Here is a 20,750-nt window from a genome sequence, read left to right as displayed (position 1 = left end):
TGGGGGGGGAGCAGGGCACAGAGCAGCCCTGGGAGGGGGTGTTGGGTGGGGGGCAGGGCACGGAGCAGCCCTGGGAGGGGGTGCTGGGTGGGGAGCAGGGCACGGAGCAGCCCTGGGAGGGGGTGCTGGGGGGGAGCAGGACACAAAGCAGCCACTCGTCCCTGTGCCACCCACTCACCACGTCCAGGTCCTGGGAAACCCTCCGTTTCCGGAGCTCCTCCATCCTCTCGCACACGTCCGAGAAACAGGTGTTGTAATAGTCTGCGTACTGCTGGGCCAGGTCATCGATGTTTCCCAGGGAGCCGTCCTGGGGAGGAGGAGGGCAGCAGGAAAGAAACAGGAAAAGAACAAAGGCAGTGAGTCCACCTGCAGAAAGACCTACAGCTTTTGGTCCCGTCTCCCCAGCAATTAAGCTAAGAACCGCCGGTTTTCTTTACGTGGGGAGTCTGTGCGACACCTCCAAATCCTCAGGACCGCTGTGGGACCCGGGACCAATTTCCTCACCGTTACAGATGAACAAACAGTAACCCAAGGAAATGGAGTACCCAAGGGTCCCAGGGCTAACAAGCAAGGAGGCCAGGCCTCCAACCCCACCTGCTGCCAAGGTCTGGTCTTAAACTCACACCTCTGCCTGCCTCATCGAGAGGCTAAGAAACCCCCAGGGAGGCACCCTCAGAAAAGGCACGAGGTGGGCAAGAGGCTCCCTGAAGCCCAATCGGTGGCTGCAGCAGAACCTCCTGGGACACTTTGGAGAAACCCCGATCCCAGAACCCCACTCCCAGAGGTTCTGATCAGAAGCGGAGAACCCAGGACCCGTGAGGGACGCCGCATCTGAGACACACCTGTGCTCTGCCCCACCTGGAGACCCTTGAAAAAAAAACCCTATTCCTTGAGTTATTCCAAGTACACACACGTTACAAATTCACCTTAATCAGAAACATGCCTGTGGCCCCGGCAGCCACTCCGGAGCCCACGGTCCTGAGTTCACACTCAGCTCTGCGGCCACTTACAATTCAGTGGCCTGAGGCGTGTTTCCTAATCGATGGTGGCACGGGAAAAGTGCAGAACCGATCCCCCAGGGGGAAGTAATGAAGTAAGGGACACAGTCCAAAGTGGTAAGTGCTCAAATCTTACTTAGCTACTAATATTCAGTACAAAATAATGTTTCAGACTGTAGCCTTCCTTTAGGGCAGTTGATGCCTAAATGTGTTCCTGAGCACATACCTACAGAGGATGTACACTGCGTACATTTTTAAGTTGTGCCGTTTCTTCTACTCATTCGTTCATTCACAAAGACATTTCCCCCCGCCCCTGTTTACCTCCCAACATGTCCTCTCTTTGGTATGAATAAATGGCCCTACCAAGCCAAGCAACGAAACACAACTTTCAGAGAGCCCAGAGGTGTGCACACCTTCCACTCCACAGTCCACGCCCTATCCGTCACACACCGCAGTGCTGGTCTCAGCCTGCAAACACACTCAGGTGCAAGTGGGGTCTGGGAAGTCTGCGTTCTCCCAAAGCCTTTTCACTCAAGACCTTCAGGCCTGGCCAAGGGGCCTGGGTCAGAGCAATCAGCTCTGTCCCGCGTCTGCATTTACTGATTTTATTATGCAACCAATGCACAGGAGAAATGGAAATGAAAAGAAATGATACTTTAGGGAAAAAAAAAACTCTTCGTTTCCCCCCCCCCCCCGCCCCCGTAAAATCTTCACCTTTGAGGTCACTGCATCAAGGTCACCAGTGCAGAGCTAGGAAGATGTTTGAGCATTTGAACATGTCTGGGCAAAAGTCACTCCTTCATTTGGTCGGTCAGTCGGTCGGTCTGTCGGTCTGTCTGCCTCAGACAAAAAGCTGGACAGACAAAGAGGTGCTGGGGGCCTAACTTCCTATTCGACACCCTTACTGTCAAGTTTCCAGGGGGTAAATAACATCGGTGAAGGTAGAAATCTGCTGCTGAGCCTCTGAGGAGAGGCCCAGAGGTGGTCAGCCGGCCGCTCTCTGCTGCCTGAGACTAGACTCATCGGGAGGCAGGAAGCCAAGCCAGAATATCTGACGGTGAGGTTCCTGAAAACTAGCACGGTAAGTCAAATGATCCTAAGGTTTGCCCTGTCTCGCCTCAACCCTACGACACATACCCCGTGGGCCACAGCATGAAATCCCACAGACCCCTGGCGGGTTTTCTTGTCAGTTTCCCCAATTTGCCTTAATCTGCCATCAACCCCGCCACTGAAGTGATCTTGCTAAACAGATCTGACCGGCTTCCCCTCCTCCGAGGATCTCCCACGCCACCCCAGCACCCAAATGCAAACATAAGGCCCCACCTTGCCAGCCCAGCTCTCCGGGCCCTTTGCTTCACCTCTGCTCCCCAGTCAGGGCCCGCTGAGGAAGGAGCTGAGGGCCACCGCCTGGGGGGGGCCCAGAGGAGCCAGAGAAGCAAGTTGCTTCCTACAGCCACCACTTTCCCCTGGGGCAGGCCCCCTCCGGCCCCACACCAGAACTGAGCTCTGACCACTCACAGGCACGACTGAAGCAAGGCCTTGAGCCCACAGCTGCTTCTATTAACCTAACATTTCTGCTTACCCTTCAAAGAAACAAAGTCCTCATGGCCCCTCTTCTCTTCAAGATCTCCTGGTTTCCTTAGTCCCCGCCCCCAGGACCCACTGGGAGAGACCAAGGGGCTCCCTTCAAGGCGAAGTGGGAAGGGGGAGGGAACAGGGTTTAAAGTCACATCACCTGAGACCCCATCCTTACGAGTTACTGCCTGGATTCGGCCCCTGTCCGCAGCAGGTGGGGCCCCTTAAGTTCTGGGGCCCTTCAGAGTGACGCCAAGTCTCCCGCGAGTATGTAGCTATCCCGTCTTCATCCGGAAACTTCTACCTTCATCCATCTGGGAAGGGAAACGTGCCTGCCACCTTTGACCAAATACAAAACCTGTATCTTCTAATACCTGAGTGAAGTTGTTAAAGCCCTCTCCTGTGGCTTGTTGTTCTTAAATGAAAATTTCTCTCTCTCTCTCTCTCTCTCTCTCTCTCTCTCTCTCTCTCTCTCTCTCTCTCAGAGGCACTAAGAATTGTACTGTTTTAGCCAAGGCACTCCAATCTGGAATTCTGGCTTCTCAAAAACTAACCAGCTAACCCATACAATTTAACACAATCAACTGTTTTCTTGGATTAATCAGGTCCACTCCAAAAAAATTCTGAAACAATTATTTCTATAGCTTTGTTCAAATCCCCCTCCCTTCTTTCCTAGCAGTACCTTCAAAATCAACTGTTTGGTTCTCGAGTTTCCAAGCTGCCAACCAAACGCTTTTTTTGCCCCTAGTGAAAAAGTTTAAGTCCCTATCCCTCAGCCCAAATCACCCAAAACTCCCCAGTAACTGGGGGGCCTGGAAAATATATGAGATAAAGGGCAGCTGTTCAACTCAACCCAGGCCAAAGATAGCAATCACTTCACACCCAGCAATATGCAGCAATACCCACCCCTGACTTGGCGCTCGGCAGACGGTAATTTAGAACGGGGTGCCACAGCTGCCTCTGTTTTCCCAAATCACTTTCCAGATGTGCAATAAGTCCCCAAAATTTCCATCTTCATCCGTCTTGATGATTTAAATGCCAAGAACGGCAAAAAACTAAAAGAAGGCGTTTTTAAAAAGTGGGTCTTGTCTGCCATCCCCAGGAAGGAATCCTTTTTGTCCCAATCAAATAGAACCAATGAACCACGAGATGATGTTCTCTTTATCCATCAAAATCCACACTCTTCTTTCCAGGACTATCTGGAAACGTTTGCATCATTTCCATCCAACCTGTTCTTGAGATAGCACAGACCTATTCAGTAAAAACATTCACTCCTGGGCGCCTGGGTGGCTCTTTCGGTTAAGCTTCAGCTCAGGTCATGATCTCACGGTTCGTGGGTTCAAAGCCCTGCGTCGGGCTCTGTGCTGACAGCTCAGAGCCTGGAGTCTGCTTCAGCTTCTGTGTCTCCCTCTCTCTCTGCCCCTCCTCTGCTAGTTCTCTCTCTCTCTCAAAAATAAATAAATGTTAAAAAATTTTTAAAGAATTAAAATACTTGTAATATTAGGCTGCAGGGAATTTAAATAATGCAGCTGATGTTAAGAGCACCACACCTAGTAAATCTTGCCTTCTGGAACGTGAGCTTATATCTGACCCAACAATGCTCACGTCAAGAGGCAATGAGGTTGCAAAATAAACTTCTAACTATAGTATGACTTTAAATGCTCTCTATGCTTATTATAATAAATGCAATTATCAAGACACTGAAATAGATTTCTTTTTAAACTTTTCTTTGTCTTTTAAGGTGTCCCAAGTTTCTGCTCTAGAGTTACTACTCGCCTTATTTGTTTCACTTCTTATTTCCCCCCTTTGGTTCTCATGCAGGAGGCTGAAGCAATATGGGCTCAAGTTTAGGAACAGGGAGAAATCTTATTTCCTCAAAAGAATTTTTTAAGTAAATTATGAAACTGTGTCATATGATCTTTTTTTAAAAGAATTTTCCCATCCTCATCTTAAAAGGAAAAGAAAAAAAAAAGAACAGATACAAATTCAAGTTCTCTTTCCTTTTCTTATTGCAAAACCAGGCCACAACATGGTTCCATATGACCGTGCACTTCGCTTGGTATGGATTTCAATGAAATCTGTGGTCTCCCTCCCAGTTCCAGGTCACCAGAAGACAGACCTTGCGCGAACTTCCCACGGAGCCGTGGCACACCAAACACTCATCTTTTATACAACCAACATAAAAATGTAGAGATCAGGGGCATTTGTACCCAACAACTCCGACCGTGTAGACTGCTGTTGCAATGAAGGAGGAAAGAAACAGCTCTGGTCTCTTTAAAATTGATTCAGCAGTCTTCATGATATTTATCCTGATGTACTTCTATCTCTGGAAAATCTGGAAATTCAAAGTACTTTGAAAACAGAAAGCATGTGTATCATTAACTTTTGTTATTTTTGCTCTGTTCTTTCCCAGATGTCATTTATGGTTTAGAGTATCTTGACAGGCTTGGGGGGGGGCGGGGCGGAGGAGGAAAGTCCTGAAAACACCAGGAAATACAATGTAATCTGTGCTGCTGTATGTAGATCACATGCAAATGAATGCAAATGAACCTGTGGTCCTGCTATTTTATGTATCTATAAAGACAGAGCCCCAAGGGAAAACTCAATGTGTTGCTCTGAATCCCCAAAGTTGAGAAGAAAGAGAACAAATTCCTGGCTCATTTATTTAGGGTGTCTCTACTATTTTTGCCTATGATAATAAGTATATATAGATCTGGGATAATATAAGTTATCTGCTCTGTTTACATTGTTCCCTGTTGTTTTGGAGAGGACGGAACTATACTGCAGCTATAATCAGTATTCAGTCCCCTACAAGCTAACTCCTCTGGAAGAAATCACTAAATAACAATGAAGCCCGATTTCTTGAATGACTTTCACTCTGCGTTTTCATTCTTAATTAACTTGTTTAAGGAATTTGAGGTGATAAATGCTTTCAGCAACCTTTCAGGTGATGTTGCTACTACCATAAAAAAGACTTTAATTCCGGTTTCCTAGTTCTGTCTCGCTGAATCTGAGGTGCCACTGCCTGCACCAGCTCATTTCTCCAGTCCTGCTGTGTCACTCATGGAGAGAGTTGCTGAATATATAATGATCTCAAATATTTTTCTCTTAAGTATCACTCCTAGCATTTCTGCAGATGGTCTGGGCTGGCATACAGTTTGTGTCAGGAAAAAGTTTCTTACACAGGACAACCAAAAACATACACTAAAGGGACCATATGAGATCATGCTGGGGATGACGGAAAGCCCTGGGGGCACACCCACATGGCAGGTGGCTGGAGGGCTGATTTCACATTTCTACCCCCACCCCTTCCAAAACACCCTAGACCTTGCCAGGCCCTGAATCTACTTCTTGCCTTGGCAAATATAACCTTAGTGCCAGAGGCCCCCACTATTCTGCACTGAGATCTCCAGTTAGCATAAATCCACTCCTGAAGAAGGCAGGCCTCAAGCAGGCAGCATTGACCGCTCCCTCCCCACCCCCCAGCACAGTTGGTGGGTTTGAGCCCAGCACCCAGCTCTTAGCTGTCAGCACAGAGCCTGCTTTGGATCTTCTGTCCCCCTCTCTCTCTCTGCCCTTCACCCACTGTCTCTCAAAATAAATAAAAAAATAAACTTATAAAAAAAATCAGGGCACCTGGGTGGCTCAGTCGGTTAAGCGTCTGACTTTGGCTCAAGTCATGATCTCACACTTTGTGGGTTCGAGCCCTGCATCAGGCTCTGTGCTGACACCTCAGAACCTGGAGTCTGTTTTAGATTCTGTGTCTCCCTCTCTCTGCCCCTCCCCAAATCACTCTCTTAAAATTAAACAAACATCTTGTAAAAATGTATTGGCAGAATCTCACCCACAAACCAGGGAGTTATCATCTCAGGAGGGATTTGAAAACCTCAGTCTGAGTAGGAAAACTCCTTTTCCTGATGGCTAGGAGTAGCTACAACAAAATGGGATTAAAAAGGCCTCCTCCAGAGGCGCCTGGGTGGTTCAGTCAGTTAAGTATCTGACTTCAGCTCAGGTCGTGATCTCATAGTTCGTGAGTTCGAGCCCCACATCCAGCTCTGGGCTGACAGCTAGCTCAGAGCCTGGAGCCTGCTTTTTTTTTTTTTTTTTTTTTTTAAATAAAAAGCCCTCCTCCATATCCCTCATGGAGAGGGTGTGCCAGATCTTTGATGTCACATGACGTCACATGAACGATCAGGTACAATGAAGAAAGTGATCAAGGCTACAAAATCAAGATGTTCTTCAATCATCAATAGCTAATAAAGTTTTCCATTAATTCCAATAATATTTATTGAACACCTAGAACACTCCAGATATTATACTAGGTGCAAGGTATACAATATAAAATCAAGAAACACAAATGTTGATTATTAACAGAAAAGCAAAGTATGTTTGTTAGTTTATTTAAAAAAATCTTTTTACATTTATTTATTATTGAGAGACAGAGAGAGACAGAGCACAAACGGGGTAGGGGCAGAGAGAGAAAGAGACGCAGAATCTGAAGCAGGCTCCAGGCTCTGAGCTGTCAGCACAGAGCCCGATGCGGGACCCAAACCGCAAACTGAGAGACCATGACCTGAGCCAAAGTCTGATGCTCAACTGACTGAGCCACCCAGGCGCCCCTGATTTTTAGCTTATGTTAATGTAATCATATGGTTAAGTCATGGAAATCTGTTGAAGAAGTTACTAGACTGTGCTTGGTGTAAGGTCTTTTTGGAATTAAAGGCTCTGAAAGATCCAATTTGCTGAGCTATAATCGGCTCAGAAGAACATTTCGCAGGAACCTTCAGAACCTGAAATGGAAGGGAAGTGACTGGAACGTTGACAATTTTGTTCGGAAAAAAAATTCTGGTACAGATTCACACTCAAAATGGACATGTGGAATTAGCAGATGGCAATTTCGGACTGAATTCATTTCTCATTTCTAAACTGCCCTGAGCTTAATAGAATCACAGATTTGGAAAGAACAGCAGAGCGAGCTAGTTGGGTGGAAATGAAGTCACAATTTCTGACCATATTCACAGGTTTTGATGAGTATGAATCACACTTTACACTTTCTCTGGCTGCCTCTGGAACATAATCATGAGGCCAGGAGCATTCTCAAGCATTTGGCCAATCAAGATCTGATGTGAGGGTTAAAAAAAAAAAAAAGGCAATCTAGAATATCATGAGCAATTTGGAAATGAATATATTGATCTCACAATGCGCCTGAAATTTCTGGTTATGTTAAGCCTTGTACAATATTTGAGGGTTTGTCATATTTTAAGAAAAATTAGGGGCACCTGGGTGGCTCAGTCGGTTAAGCCTCCGACTTCAGCTCAGGCCATGATCTCACGTTTGTGGGTTTGAGCCCCACATTGGGCTCTGTGCTGACGCTCAGAGCCTGGAGCCTGCTTCCGATTCTGGGTCTCCCTCTCTCTCTGCCCATATCCCCTCATGCTCTCTCTCTGTATCAAAAATAAAACATTAAAAAAAAAAAAGAAAATTATATTCTGCCATGGCTTGAACAGAGTCAGGTGATAACACATGGAATCAGAACTGGACTTGACCATGGATGATTTCCATGGACTGCTCTTAAGGAAGGCTAAGAGAGATTTAGATCATGGTGACCTGATCAAAACTTAACACAGGCATCGTGCTTTATAACCATTCACTGCTATAGAACCAGTGCTGAATTAACTCCTTGCAGTGCTGCCAAACTTCTCTATTTTTAAGAACTGGCAGGTGATGCCTATAGAGTGTTATCAGTAAAATTCACATGGCTAACAAGCCTGAGGGCACCAATCAGATGGCCCGTACCACAGTACCTGGGTGCCCCCTTATACTTTGCTAATTCTCAAAACCCCTTCTCCACCTCCTTAGCTGCAGACAAGTGCCTATGCGTCCTTTTCCTGGGTCTTCAGTATGAACTCTCCAACCTCCCAAACTTTCATTCCAGATTCCAGTATTCCACGGATTAGTATCAATCAGGTCCACTGACGCCAGACTCTCAGGAGTCATTTTCACTTACCCCCACAGTAAGAGGCCACTAATGACTAATACAACTTTAATTATACTAATGTGTCATAAGTAAGTTAATGTTAGTTTCACATTTCTTCTCTAATATCTCTCCAAGTCTCAAGCGTCTCAAAAATCTCTCTCCATCTTAATCCTAGCAGTGTTCAAGCCGGGGACAAAACTCCCTCGCTACTCACCCTCTCTCCAGTCTCATCTCATTCACAACCCACCCTACACCCCCATGCCCACTGTAACTTTTAAAATATAAATCTTGAAAACTGTAAATGTCTCCCAGTGAGGATTTGACAAAGTTGGTCCGTTGGATACAAGAACCTTTTTATCTGGACTGTCTGCTTTACAGACTTGCTACCATGACTCTGCCTCCCTATCCATACGCTACACACCCATCCAGACTCTAGATCAAACTAGTATGTGCAGTGGGGCGCCTGGGTGGCTCAGTCGGTTAAGCGTCCGGCTTCGGCTCAGGTCATGATCTCACGGTTCGTGGGTTCGAGCCCCGTGTCGGGCTCTGTGCTGACAGCTAGCTCAGAGCCTGGAGCCTGCTTCAGAATCTGTGTGTCCTTCTCTCTCTGACCCTCCCCTGCTCACGCTGTCTCTCTCTGTCTCTCAAAAATAAATAAAAAACATAAAAAAGTTAAAAAAAATAAACTAGTATGTGCAGCACTGTATTGTCCCGCTCCTCCATGCGGTTTCTTCTGCGAGGAACACCTGATTCCGCCCTACTGACCCTACAGACAGCAGCCCACCCTTCACAATGGACTTTGAATGGCGCGTGACCTTCCCACCGCATCACTGCAGACCATACATTCTACCTGCAAATGGAATGACCTGATGTCTGCAATCTGCTTCAAAGTCAAGGAGGGAGGGGGAAAGAGTGGGTGCAGGTATAGACGAAATAGGATTGGCCATGACTGATTAATGGTAGTGCTGGAATATGGGGGTTCTTTAAGATATGCGACTTTTGTATGTATTTGAAATTTTCTATTTTAAGACATCTTTTAAAAGTGACTTTTACTTCTTTACATGGTTGTTATCCCCAGACTTTAAAGTCCTTGAAGCTGGAACTGGGTCTTAATCATTTTTGCAACCTCAGCACCTAACACCATCACAATGGTACTTAGCAATTACCTAAGTGTCTATGGAAGGAAGGGAGGGAGGGAGGGAGGGAGGGAGGGAGGGAGGAAGGAAGGAAGGGCTGATCTTCTTGCTTCCTGAGGGTCTCATAACATTCATTCATATTTTCATATATAATGGTGAGCGTTTTAGTCTCAGTCTCTGGCCCCACCCGCCTTACAGCAGCAATGGAGTCTGGTGAGTGAGACAGTCAAACATGAAATACATCGTTAGAAATAACAACAAATGAAGAACGAGGAGGACGGATGGGCAATGTGTTCCCAGGTAGAAGGAACAACAGATATCATTCCTCTGAGTCAGGAGACAGTCTAACCTGTTCGAAAAGGAAAAGCTACCGGGTGGCTAAAGAATTGGTGCAGAGGTGTGGCAGGACGGGAGGCGGGAGGCAAGAGAAAGAAAGAAACCCAGGTTGAGAAGTCTTCACGTGCAGAACTGATTTCTGATTATTTCTACTTATTGCTGATAATTCTTAACACACTGATGGTCATGGATCTTGTTGGAATCCAATGGAAGATTCTTATACCAGAAAGATTAATGAGAAAGTTCCATGGTGCGATGGGCTTAAGGTCACTAAAGTCTTACATTCTCCTCACACCCTGACAGAAAAGGCGAGTAAGCATCTCGAAACCAAGACTATATAGAAAGGCACTGAATACATCAGGAATGTATCTGGTTGAGTGCTTCCCATTCGATCCCCATCAGGGAGACCAATAGGAAACACACCTGGAACACAGCTGGGTCAGGAGGGGTCAGAGAGCAAACAGGAGAGCAACGCTGAGACTAAGGAAACAAGCACATTCCCTTTCTGGGAAGGAGCTATGATGAGCTAAACAGAAACCTGTCTGTTCTTTGTTACTGGAGGCTACTGTAGGGCCCTTCATTCATGTGACACCAATGTCAGGTGTCTTTCCAAGGTCAGGGAGAAACCAGCTCACCCACTGCCCTGGAAAAGCTCCAACTCATCCAAAACATCTCTTCATGGCGCACCCAACCCTCCTCGAGCGCATTTCCTGACCTGGCTTCCGACATCTGCTCTTCTGTCCATCCCCCTGATTCTCAAGGACACTCACAACGATCAGTACTCTAAGGACTTCATTTACGGCCTGAGGGGCCCCCTTGCGCATGTGGGGTAAACAGGGAAAATCTGCTGGCTTCGTTCTGTGCACATTCTGACCTGTAACGTATAGGAAAAACCAGGTTTAGAAAATGTCAGCCGCACAGAACTGCTCTCCTTGCTCTAGGTATAGAGATGAGAGTTATCTGAATCTGTGTCTGTGCGTCTGCCCATCTGTGGCCGTGACCACACAAAGCAGTCCATGACACGAAGACCAGATTTTTATTTCAATTCTTTGGGAAGAAGAGTTCTTTCCCAACTACATCATATCCCCTCAAGATGATCTCAATTTTCATCACAGAAGATTTTCACAATTGCCAAGAATATAACGTGAAAGATCACTGAAAAAGCTTCCTTAGCACATGGATCTCTTCTTACTTGGAGATTAAAACCTTCTTGGAGGTTGTGAGTGAAGATTATCTCCTTTGTACCACATTCTGTATACAGTTACAACGTAACCTTGACAGGCATTTTATGCCTAAAAGAACAAAAATAACAAAAACACCACCTAAGATGAACTTAGAGGTCATTGCACCATGCCACTTATCACTAGAATGAAAATGTTCCTTTTTCCAATTTGCCCACAAGCTGAGCATTTCCTAATGTCACCACTGCCTTTTTCATGACATCTAATGTTTAAAAATTTCTAAGATACTCCTTTTTTACGTTTACTTATTTATTGAGAGACAGAGAAAGAAAGCGCAAGTGGGGGAAGGGCAGAGAGAGGGCGAGAGAGAATCCCAAGCAGGCTCCACACTGGCAGCACAGAGCCCGGTGTGGGGCTCGATCTCACAGGGAACCATGAGATCATGACCTGAGCTGAAATCAGGAGTCAGACACTTAATTGACTGAGCCACGCAGGAGCCCCCCATATACTTTTTCCTTAAAGAGTAATGACTTCTATGGAAGAATGAACGTGTTTATGTACTTATCAACCGAATCCTGTTTCTTTTAACAGTTTTATAGGTCAGAGTGTGCTGGGACATAGTCCCTTCCTTCCGATCCACGCTCTTCGATTTCTAGACTACTCACATGTCTGCCCCACTTACACTTTTTCAGGCTTCTCACCTGCTCTATAAAAAAGAGCCATTTCACTTTTACTCTGTGATGTGGATAAGATAGATTTTTATTTTAATTGCTTGCCACATTGCGGGGTGGGGAAGCCTACCAAAGAAATAATAATAAACGAAGTTCTAGCAACTCTCTTAAAGAGCCCCCTCGTTGTAGCTTCTACTGCTGACTCTGTCCGGATGCGCCGTGTTTTTCCATTGGCAAAGCGCAAGTCAACAGCTCACTTTTATACTGGAAATCAGACACTCGGCTGCGTCCCCTTCACCCCAGGTTCCCTGTAAGCACAGCAGCAGGGGACATCCTGTTTGCACCTAAGTCAGATCCTGCCTCTCTACCCAGAAGCCTCCATCCGAACCCTGCTTCCCAAGCACATACTATTGACAATGACACCCTCCCTCCCAGCACACACACGGGTCTGTGACTCCATCCTCTGCCTACTCTCTCTCTTCACGTCACCTCTCATCACCTAAAACAGTTTGCATCTGGGGCACCTTCTGACTTCGGCTCAGGTCACGAACTCATGGTTCATGGGCTCAAGGGTTCAAGTCCTGCATCGGGCTCGCTACTATGTGCATGGAGCCCACTTCAGATCCTGTCCCCCCCGCACCCCGCCTCTCTCTCTGCCCTCTCCCACTCACATGCATGGCACATTTCTTCTCACAAAAATAAACAGCTTAAAATAAATTAAAATAACATTAAAATAGTTTGCATATAACTCGTGTCTGTTTTGGTCCCCTTCCCCCAACTAAAGCAGAGATTTTTTCTAAGTTTTGTTCATCGTTCAGTGCTTAGGGCAGTGCCTAGAAGAATCTCAACACAAATTTAGTGAATCAGTGAATGAATGAAACACGAAAATTATAACTCCACGATCATTGTACCAGGCACTATGCCCAGGCCCTTGGGAAGAGGAATATAAACAATTTATATGTTGTTTTATGTTTTGATTTCGTTTTCTCTAGGTAATGGATCGACTCTTCGGTTCTCAGACTTAAAAGGAAGTGGCAAGGTTTAATTTCTAAAACACCCACGACTTCATTATAATTGAAAAAGCCGATATTAACTACACGGTGCCTTCCTTATGTGTATCGTCCTGTTCTCTGTATGGTTTCAAAAGAAACAAACAGAATATATCGTTCAAGGTGTTAATTACATAAGCTTATTAAACACAAACTCCTCAGAGGAGTGTCTGATTTCCACTTTTATGTTTAGGTAGTTTATTAGTTTTTAAATGTGAGAAAGTCAAATGTAGTAAGCATAATATTGCAAAACAGCCGCCGCCAAGGGGAAATTATTTCACGTACATATAGACAAGCTTTCCGAGGACTGGCTCCAGGCTCTAAGTCTGAAAGTGAAAGAACAGGGGGCTGGAAGCAGGGTTTTATAGGACAGGGTTTTCTGAGTTCAGGGTGATACTGGGCTTCCTGATACAACACGCAGCTCTGTAATTTGCAGTGCCAGCATTTTCACGCTGTCAGAAAAACAGCATTCCTAGTGTTCCATTTTGTAAAACTGAGCGAGGGCTGTTTCTATCCATTCCCCAGATGGAGGCCCTAAATGACCTAGTTTGATAATTCCAAATACTTCTCTTCGTATTGCATTTAAAGTGAATGTTCTGTGAACAACCACTAGTGAGTGGGCAAAATGGTTGTTAATAATGAGTATCCCAGAACGAGACCTTCAGACCTCTGTCCACAAACCAGGCCGTAAATGCAGATAGTAAAGCTGCTCAGAAGGCCATTAGTTAACGGTCTCTAGCTTCGGGTAGTTCACCGCCCACCTGGTCAGAGGCAGGGGTGTTGGGAAAATTGGTGAGTAAAATGGCTCCCCGCCCCCACTCCCGCCTTTCCTTACCTGCAAGCACCAGGAACCCATCCATGCTCTGTGCCTACGCTGATCCTGTTCCCCGCCCCATGCTTGACTGACTCAGAAGCGAAAATGCAGAAAACCCAATTGATTTTTCATATAAACAATTCAGGAAGTATCTAAAAAGGTATGCTAATTAAGTTCAGCCTCACTTCATGTTTTCCAAACCATGTGCTCAGTGACAAGCAGCTCTTCTCTCCCAGCCCCTCCCATGCCGACACCACCACTAAAAGGTATAAAATATGGAAGAAGCGAAGAGAATTTATAGCCATTCCTGAAAAATACAGTCCACGGGGCTGGCATTCTGACAGCAACAGTTAAAAAGACGACCAAGGAGAGATCCTAAAGCATGAGGCACTTGCCAACATGCTCCATAGATTTTTTCTTTCATTATAAATTTTCATTTGCTTCATTCATGTGTTGCAGTCTTCCTTGGAGAATATCTTATTAGGTTGGAATCTATTTCTGACAAGACAAGAGACCCTAAATATATCCTAAGGAGAGAGAGAATTTAATAGAAGGAAATCAAGAGGACACTGTTGAAAGATTAGAAAAGGAAAAGGCTGGGGGCGCCTGGGTGGCTCAGTAAGTTGAGTGTCCGACTCTTGATTTTGGCTCGGGTCAAAATCCCAGGGTTGTGGGATCGAGCCCTGAGTCTGACTGCACTAAGTATGGAGCCTGCTTAAGATTCGAAAGAATCTCTCTCTCTCTCTGACTTTCTCGCCCACTTGTGTGCGCTTGCTCGCTCTCTCATCTCTCTCTCTCTCTAAAATAAGTTAAAAGAAGAAGAAGAAAAGGAAAATCCCGGCATTGATACGTTTTAATCCACTCCATTCACATATGAAAAACTGAAGGACTAGAACCCGGGAACTGAGGTTTCAAAACTTCCCACAGACTACTTCTGTGTGAATTTCCTCATGATTCAAAATCCTGCCAACTCTCCTTGAGCCTCCAATGATAATTACTCACATATTTGTTTCTTAGAATTGCATTGGATTTTGTCCATATCCCACAACTTATTTTTTAATTAAAGATGCTGAGGTGACCTTAAAAGACCTCAGAATACTCTGTCGAGGAGACCCCGGAGGATCATTTGATCTCTCCTTACAAACCTTCCTCACCTCCACCTTCCATTTATAAAAGAGAAAAATGCTATTTGTTACTAAAATATTATTCTATCTACTTTTGTGCTTTTGTCTTTGGGTTTCTTTTTCGTTTTTGGAAAGGAAGAGGAACAACCAGGATATGGCACAATTGTTAAATACCCCCAATCTCTAACCTCCAGAAAGCAAGTTACTAAATTCCCTTGTGCCTTAGAAATGCCTGCAAGCAGAGCAATGAGGCCAACTAACTGAGATTAATATTCCACGAAGAGGGGCACCTGGGTGGCTCAGTCGGTTAAGTAGCCGACTTCAGCTCCGGTCATAATCTCATAGTTCGTGGGTTCGAGCCCCACATCAGGCTCTGTACTGACAGCTCGAACCTGGAGCCTGCTTCGGATTCTGTGTCTCCCTCACTCTCTGCCTCTCCCCTGCTCTCTCTCAAAAATAAATATTTAATTTTTTAAATGTTTTTATTTATTTTTGATACAGAGAGAGAGAGAGAGAGAGAGAGCGAGCGAGCGAGCGAGCATGAGAGGGGGAGGGGTAAAGAGAGAAGGAGACACAGGACTGGAAGCAGGCTCCAGGCTCTGAGCTAGCTGTCAGCACAGAGCCTGACGTGGGGCTCGAACCCACGACTGTGAGATCTGACCTGAGCCGAAGTCGGAGGCTTAGCCGACGAGCCACTCAGGCGCCCCTCAAAAATAAATAAACATTTAAAAAATTAATAAAAAAAATAATCCACAGAGAGCACTCAAAATAGAATCTGGTGCCCAGAACTCAATACATGATGGCTTTTATCATTTAACAACTGCCATGGTCACTATCAATACCGATGTTACGGAATATCATGATCAACCCTGGGCTGGCTGGCTGAAACACTTTTACTGCGTCATAATGCAATCACCTTTGTCAAGGTAGAAACCGTTTCAATGGGTGAAGCAGATAGGACTACAGATAAAATAATAGGTAGAAGCCGAGAAACCCCTGATTAACCCAGCTTCTAGAATGGCCTCTTGCTCATTCAGAGAGGGGCATCCGTCTGCAGGTTTGTCCCTCCTGTGCTGTGCATCCGCTCAGGGTTTATGGAGTCACCGGGCCTTACACGCATCCACTCCTGGTTGTCTCCCGTCCACACATGCAGGCCCTCCCCCACCGTGTATCAGCTCGGCCAGGCCAACGCACGGGTCTTCCCACAACGCAATGAGTCCCGAACTCTGAACTCTGCAGTGCAGACTGCAGGTCCTTCAGGCAGGCATTTCATGAAAGCTCAACCATCTTCCAGACTGAACGCACAGAGCTCCATGCATCATACGGATGCCGTTAAAATGACTTGTTTTTGGGTTGGTTTTTTTTTTTTTTTTTTAGTATTGATTCATTTTTTTGACAGAGAGACAGAGCACGAGCAGGGATGAGGCAGAGAGAGAAAGGGAGACACAGAATCTGAAGCAGGCTCCAGGCTCTGAGGGATCCACACAGAGCCGGACATGGGGCTTGAAATCATGGACCACGAGATTATGACCTGAGCCGAAGTGGGAAGCTTAACTGACTGAGCCACCCAGGCGTCTCACTTTTGTTCTGTTTCATCAAATTTATAGAATATGCTGACAACAGGATTTGAGGTGTGTGTGTGTGTGTGTGTGTGTGTGTGTGTGTGCGCGCGCGCGCATGCGTGTACAAGCCTAGACACTGGGGAGGTTGACTGGATGAGTTGGGGGAGAAAATGATAGTTATTGAACATCTACATGCCGGATATCTATGTGTCCGGTTTTCTTGTGTGTTATTTCACTTAAAACACACAAGACTTAATGTATGTTTTTCTAAGTATGCAACACCAATGAGGACATAGACACTCGGGGAGGTGACAGACATGTCCACTGTCACTTGGCTAATAAAGCGCATGCCCAGGCTTCAAATCCACACCTATCTACTCCAAAACCTGACTCAGCACTTCAGAGCGATGGGCTTATAGCGGTTGGATGTATAACAAACCTTAGCAAACCTTACTGCTTATTTAAATTATAAAGTGATCTCCTGGGGCCTTCCACAGAAGATATCCCCTCTCATTACATTTTTTTAATAAAAATGAGTATAGTGGGGCACCCGGGTGGCTCAGTCGGTTGAGCGTCTGACTTTGGCTCAGGTCATGATCTCACAATTCGTGGGTTCGAGCCCTGTGTCGGGCTCTGTGCTGACAGCTCAGAGCCTGGAGCCTGCTTCTCCCTCTCTCTCTGCCCCTGCCCTGCTCATGCTGTCTCTCTCTGTCTCTTAAAAATAATAAAAACGTTTATTTAAAAAATGAGTATAGTTAACAGTTCTCCTGAGCCGAGAAGTGGACAGTGGAATAATTCACTCAACCACATATGAAGAAACCCACACCTGGGTACCTGGCCAGGCCAAACACATTGGCACATCATCTAATCCACCATTTCTTCCCGAGCCCGGGCCCAGGCCCAGGCCCACGGCTGACCCCGCAGCCCTCCGGTGTCCAGCCCGGGGCAGGGTGGGGAAATGCCGGGGCTTGCAAACGTGGACCCAGCTGCTCTAGGGGCCTCTGAGGGGTGTCCCCGCCCCCGCTCTCTACCTCAGTACCGTGAGGGAGAGCATGAAATGGAAAAAAGCCACTTGCAAGAGGGGCACAAACCCAATCTATCCCCAACCCAGTGTGGGCAGGAGAATGGGCCTTGGAACTTACAGACTGGAAAGGGCGGGCCCAGATACGGATCTAGGCTTGACCTCAGCGCAGCTCCCGGGGGTGGGGGGTGGGGGGTGGGGGTTGCTATGTGTTATCACATCCTGGTCAACCCTGGCCCACCCTCCACCAGGACAAGCTTCCTGAGGAAATCCTGCTACAGAGATATGCGTGGCTCGGCCAGAGGATGTAAACAGGAGCAGCGCGTTTTGTTCCGCGTCCCCGCCCGCCCCAGCAGGGCCTCCGCTGGACAACTTTTTGGCAGCATAACAACTAAACAGCCAGGCTGAGGGGAAAAAAACACAAAAAACGCCTGGCTGAGAGATGGCCTGACTGACTAGGATTTGGGGGTCAAGAATGTGCACGGTTTAGGGGCGCCTGGTGGCTCGGTCAGGTAAGCACCAACTTCGGCTCAGGTCATGATGTCACAGTTCGTGAGTTCAAGCCCCACATCGGGCTTGCTGTGGTCAGTGTGGAGCCCGCTTCGGATCCTCTGTTCCACCCCCTGCCCCTCCCCGGCTGGCACTCTCTCTCTCCAAAATAAATAAACATTATAAAACAAAAAATAGAACAAAGAAAAGAAAGTGCAAAGTCTGACTCAACTGAGGGTTGCTTTAAGGACTAAGTTGTTCGTGTCTAAACTTTCAGTTTAAGAAAAAATAATTACAATAAATAGCAATAAGACACACAGCACTCTTTTGTCCCCTGAGTTTTCATTTAAATTCTAGTTGGTTAGCATACAGTGTAATAGTTTCAGGTGTAGAATTAGTGATTCGACACGTAAGTCGAATACAACACCCTGTGCTCATCACAAGTGCCCTCCTCCATCACTGCTGAATCCAATCCCTGGACTCTAACCAGCCCCTCCTACACACACACACACACACACACACGCACGCACGCGCGCCTCTGCTCTGGTAACCATCAGTTTGTTCTCTGTAGTTAAGAGTCTGTGTCTTGGGGGCGCCTATGCTGCCAGCTCAGAGCCTGGAGCCTGTGTCTCCCTCACTCTCTGCCCCTCCCCCAGCTCACACTCTGGCTCTCTCTCAAAAATAAATGAACACTTTAAAAATTTTTTCTTAATGTATTCCAGATTCATATCCATACAGCAGTATGTGAATACATACACAGAAAGCAGTATGAGTGTGAAGCCAGAATTCCTGGGTTTATGTCCCTGTTGCAGTGCTGTATGACCATAGACAATACCTAACCTCACTCGGCCTAATCTGTAAAATGGGGTGATGAGGACCGTCCCCACCTCTCATCTCATAGGACTACGCGAACATTAAGAGACTCACCCCTTTAGCACACTGCCTGTCACACAGAAAGCACTCAATAAACCTCAGCAAGTTCCACTAAGTACCAAAATTCGAGAATGAATTGTCTAAACAAAGCCAAACAACACCTCTATCTGTCAAGCATTTTATTTTTAGGAACAGAGATACTGGAGGCTTTTGCGGCATGTAATTAAGTCTGACACAGTTATCTCCCTCAGGGAGCTTTTTAAACACAAAGCTTCATTTAAATATTATCTGGAATCCTACTTCTCAGTACTAGAAATTGCATGCGTGTTAATGTTCGTACTGGAGAGACGTCAGTGCAGAAAACAGTCTCTGCCCTTTGGCATCAACAATCATCTGGGCTGTGGGACTGGCTGCCCTCCTCCACACAGTGGATGCCACCATGGCCACAGGGTTCAAGTTTAGGGCCTACTCTTCTCAAGCACCTGCGAACGGTCCTGTCAGCCCACGGGGGTCAGTGGACAGTGAGTGGGGAAATGCGCCGAACGATGCCTCTTACAATGGTGACTGGACCGCTTTTGCTGTGTCTCCTCAGAACAATGAGCTTAAAGTGAAAGCACGTGGGTCACACATCATGGGCAGTGTGTGAGGGGGGAGGGACATAGAAGGTCTTTTTATTTTTTAAGAGAAAGAGCATGCATGAGTCAGGGAGAAGGACAAAGAGAGAGAGAGGGAGGCAGAGACAGAGAGTCAGACAGAGAGAGAGAGAGAGTGTTTTAAGCAGGCTCCACGTTCCCCATAGAGCCCAACGCGAGGCTCAATCCCATGACCCCTGGATCATGACCTGAGCCAAAATCAAGAGTTGGACACCCCACCGACTGAGCCACCCAGGCGCCCCTGAAGGTCTTTTTTAACTGATCAAATGCCCTCTGAACTTTCAAGAAACTCAGCTGAGTGATTGGGCCCATAAGTTACAAAGTTAGTTGAAGAGCGTATCCACCTGAAGGTTTGTTTTTTACTTCCGCCACCACATACCCACCATCCCTTCTCACCAGTGAGCTAAGGCTCCTGAGATACAATCATGAGGATTTATTTTAAGTTTATTTTGAGAGACAGAGCATGCCTGTGCATGAGAGAGAGAGCCAGAGGGGGAGGGACAGAGAGAAAGGGAGAGAGAGAATCCCAAGCAGGCTCTATACTGTCAGCACACTGTCAGTGCAGAGCCTGATGCAGGACTCGAACTCACAAACCATGAGATCATGATCCCAGCCCAAGTAAAAGTCGGACGCTTAACAAACTGAGCCACCCGGGCGCCTGCCCCTAAGCACGAGGCCTTCTCTTGCCTCTCCCAATCAGCTGCCAAGTTTCATCACTGCTCCAGCACACACCTCTCCAATCCACCCCTCCAGGTAGGTGGGCTCCCTTCCTATGGTCCCAGCATGGACGCCGGCATCACTGCCCCACCCCCTCCCCCCTGCTCTGCATACAAGGCTCCACTGCCCCATCTGACAGAGCTAACAGCGGGAGATGGGTCTCCAGCACCTTCCAGGAGGGGCCAGGACGCAGTCAGGTCCACACCAGAGGCCCAGCCGGGGCATGGGGGAGAACAGGATGGACCCCCGCCCCCACCATGCCCCTCTGGTCTTAATTCAATCTCTCAAGTGGACCTTTTACAATAAAGAGAATGTCCTCGTAGTCCAGGCTGCTCAGCGGTTTTAAATTCTCCCCGTAAATTAGTTTAACGACACTGGGTTTTTCTTGATTGCCTGCCCGGATCCTCACAACCGGAAACGACAAAACACCTGAATGTCATCCTCAGTTCTGCTCTGCCCTGCTGGCCAGCAACCCAAATTCAGAGGCCCTGCCTCCCAAACCTATTCTACATCTGTGCCTTTCTCTCCAACTCCAGGACTGCGGCCTGGTCCATGCCCCTCCCACCTCACTGGT

The 20,750-nt window shown here is 46.8% G+C and overlaps 1 protein-coding gene across 2 annotated transcripts in view; it reads right to left on the bottom strand.

Moving 5' to 3' along the window:
* SASH1 (SAM and SH3 domain containing 1) overlaps positions 1-20,750 on the bottom strand; it is a 191,289-nt gene that overhangs the window by 148,781 nt on the left and 21,758 nt on the right. For both annotated transcript variants that reach the window (XM_029943868.1, XM_029943869.1), the window contains exon 2: positions 179-307. In XM_029943868.1, the coding sequence (XP_029799728.1) occupies positions 179-307 (129 nt within the window). The remainder of the gene's footprint in view (positions 1-178; positions 308-20,750) is intronic.

The sequence above is a fragment of the Suricata suricatta genome, chromosome 7 (assembly GCF_006229205.1).
Source record: "Suricata suricatta isolate VVHF042 chromosome 7, meerkat_22Aug2017_6uvM2_HiC, whole genome shotgun sequence".
NCBI classification, from domain to species: domain Eukaryota; kingdom Metazoa; phylum Chordata; class Mammalia; order Carnivora; family Herpestidae; genus Suricata; species Suricata suricatta.
The sequence above is the reverse complement of the archived record's forward strand: the minus strand, read 5'-3'. Positions and strand labels throughout refer to the sequence as shown.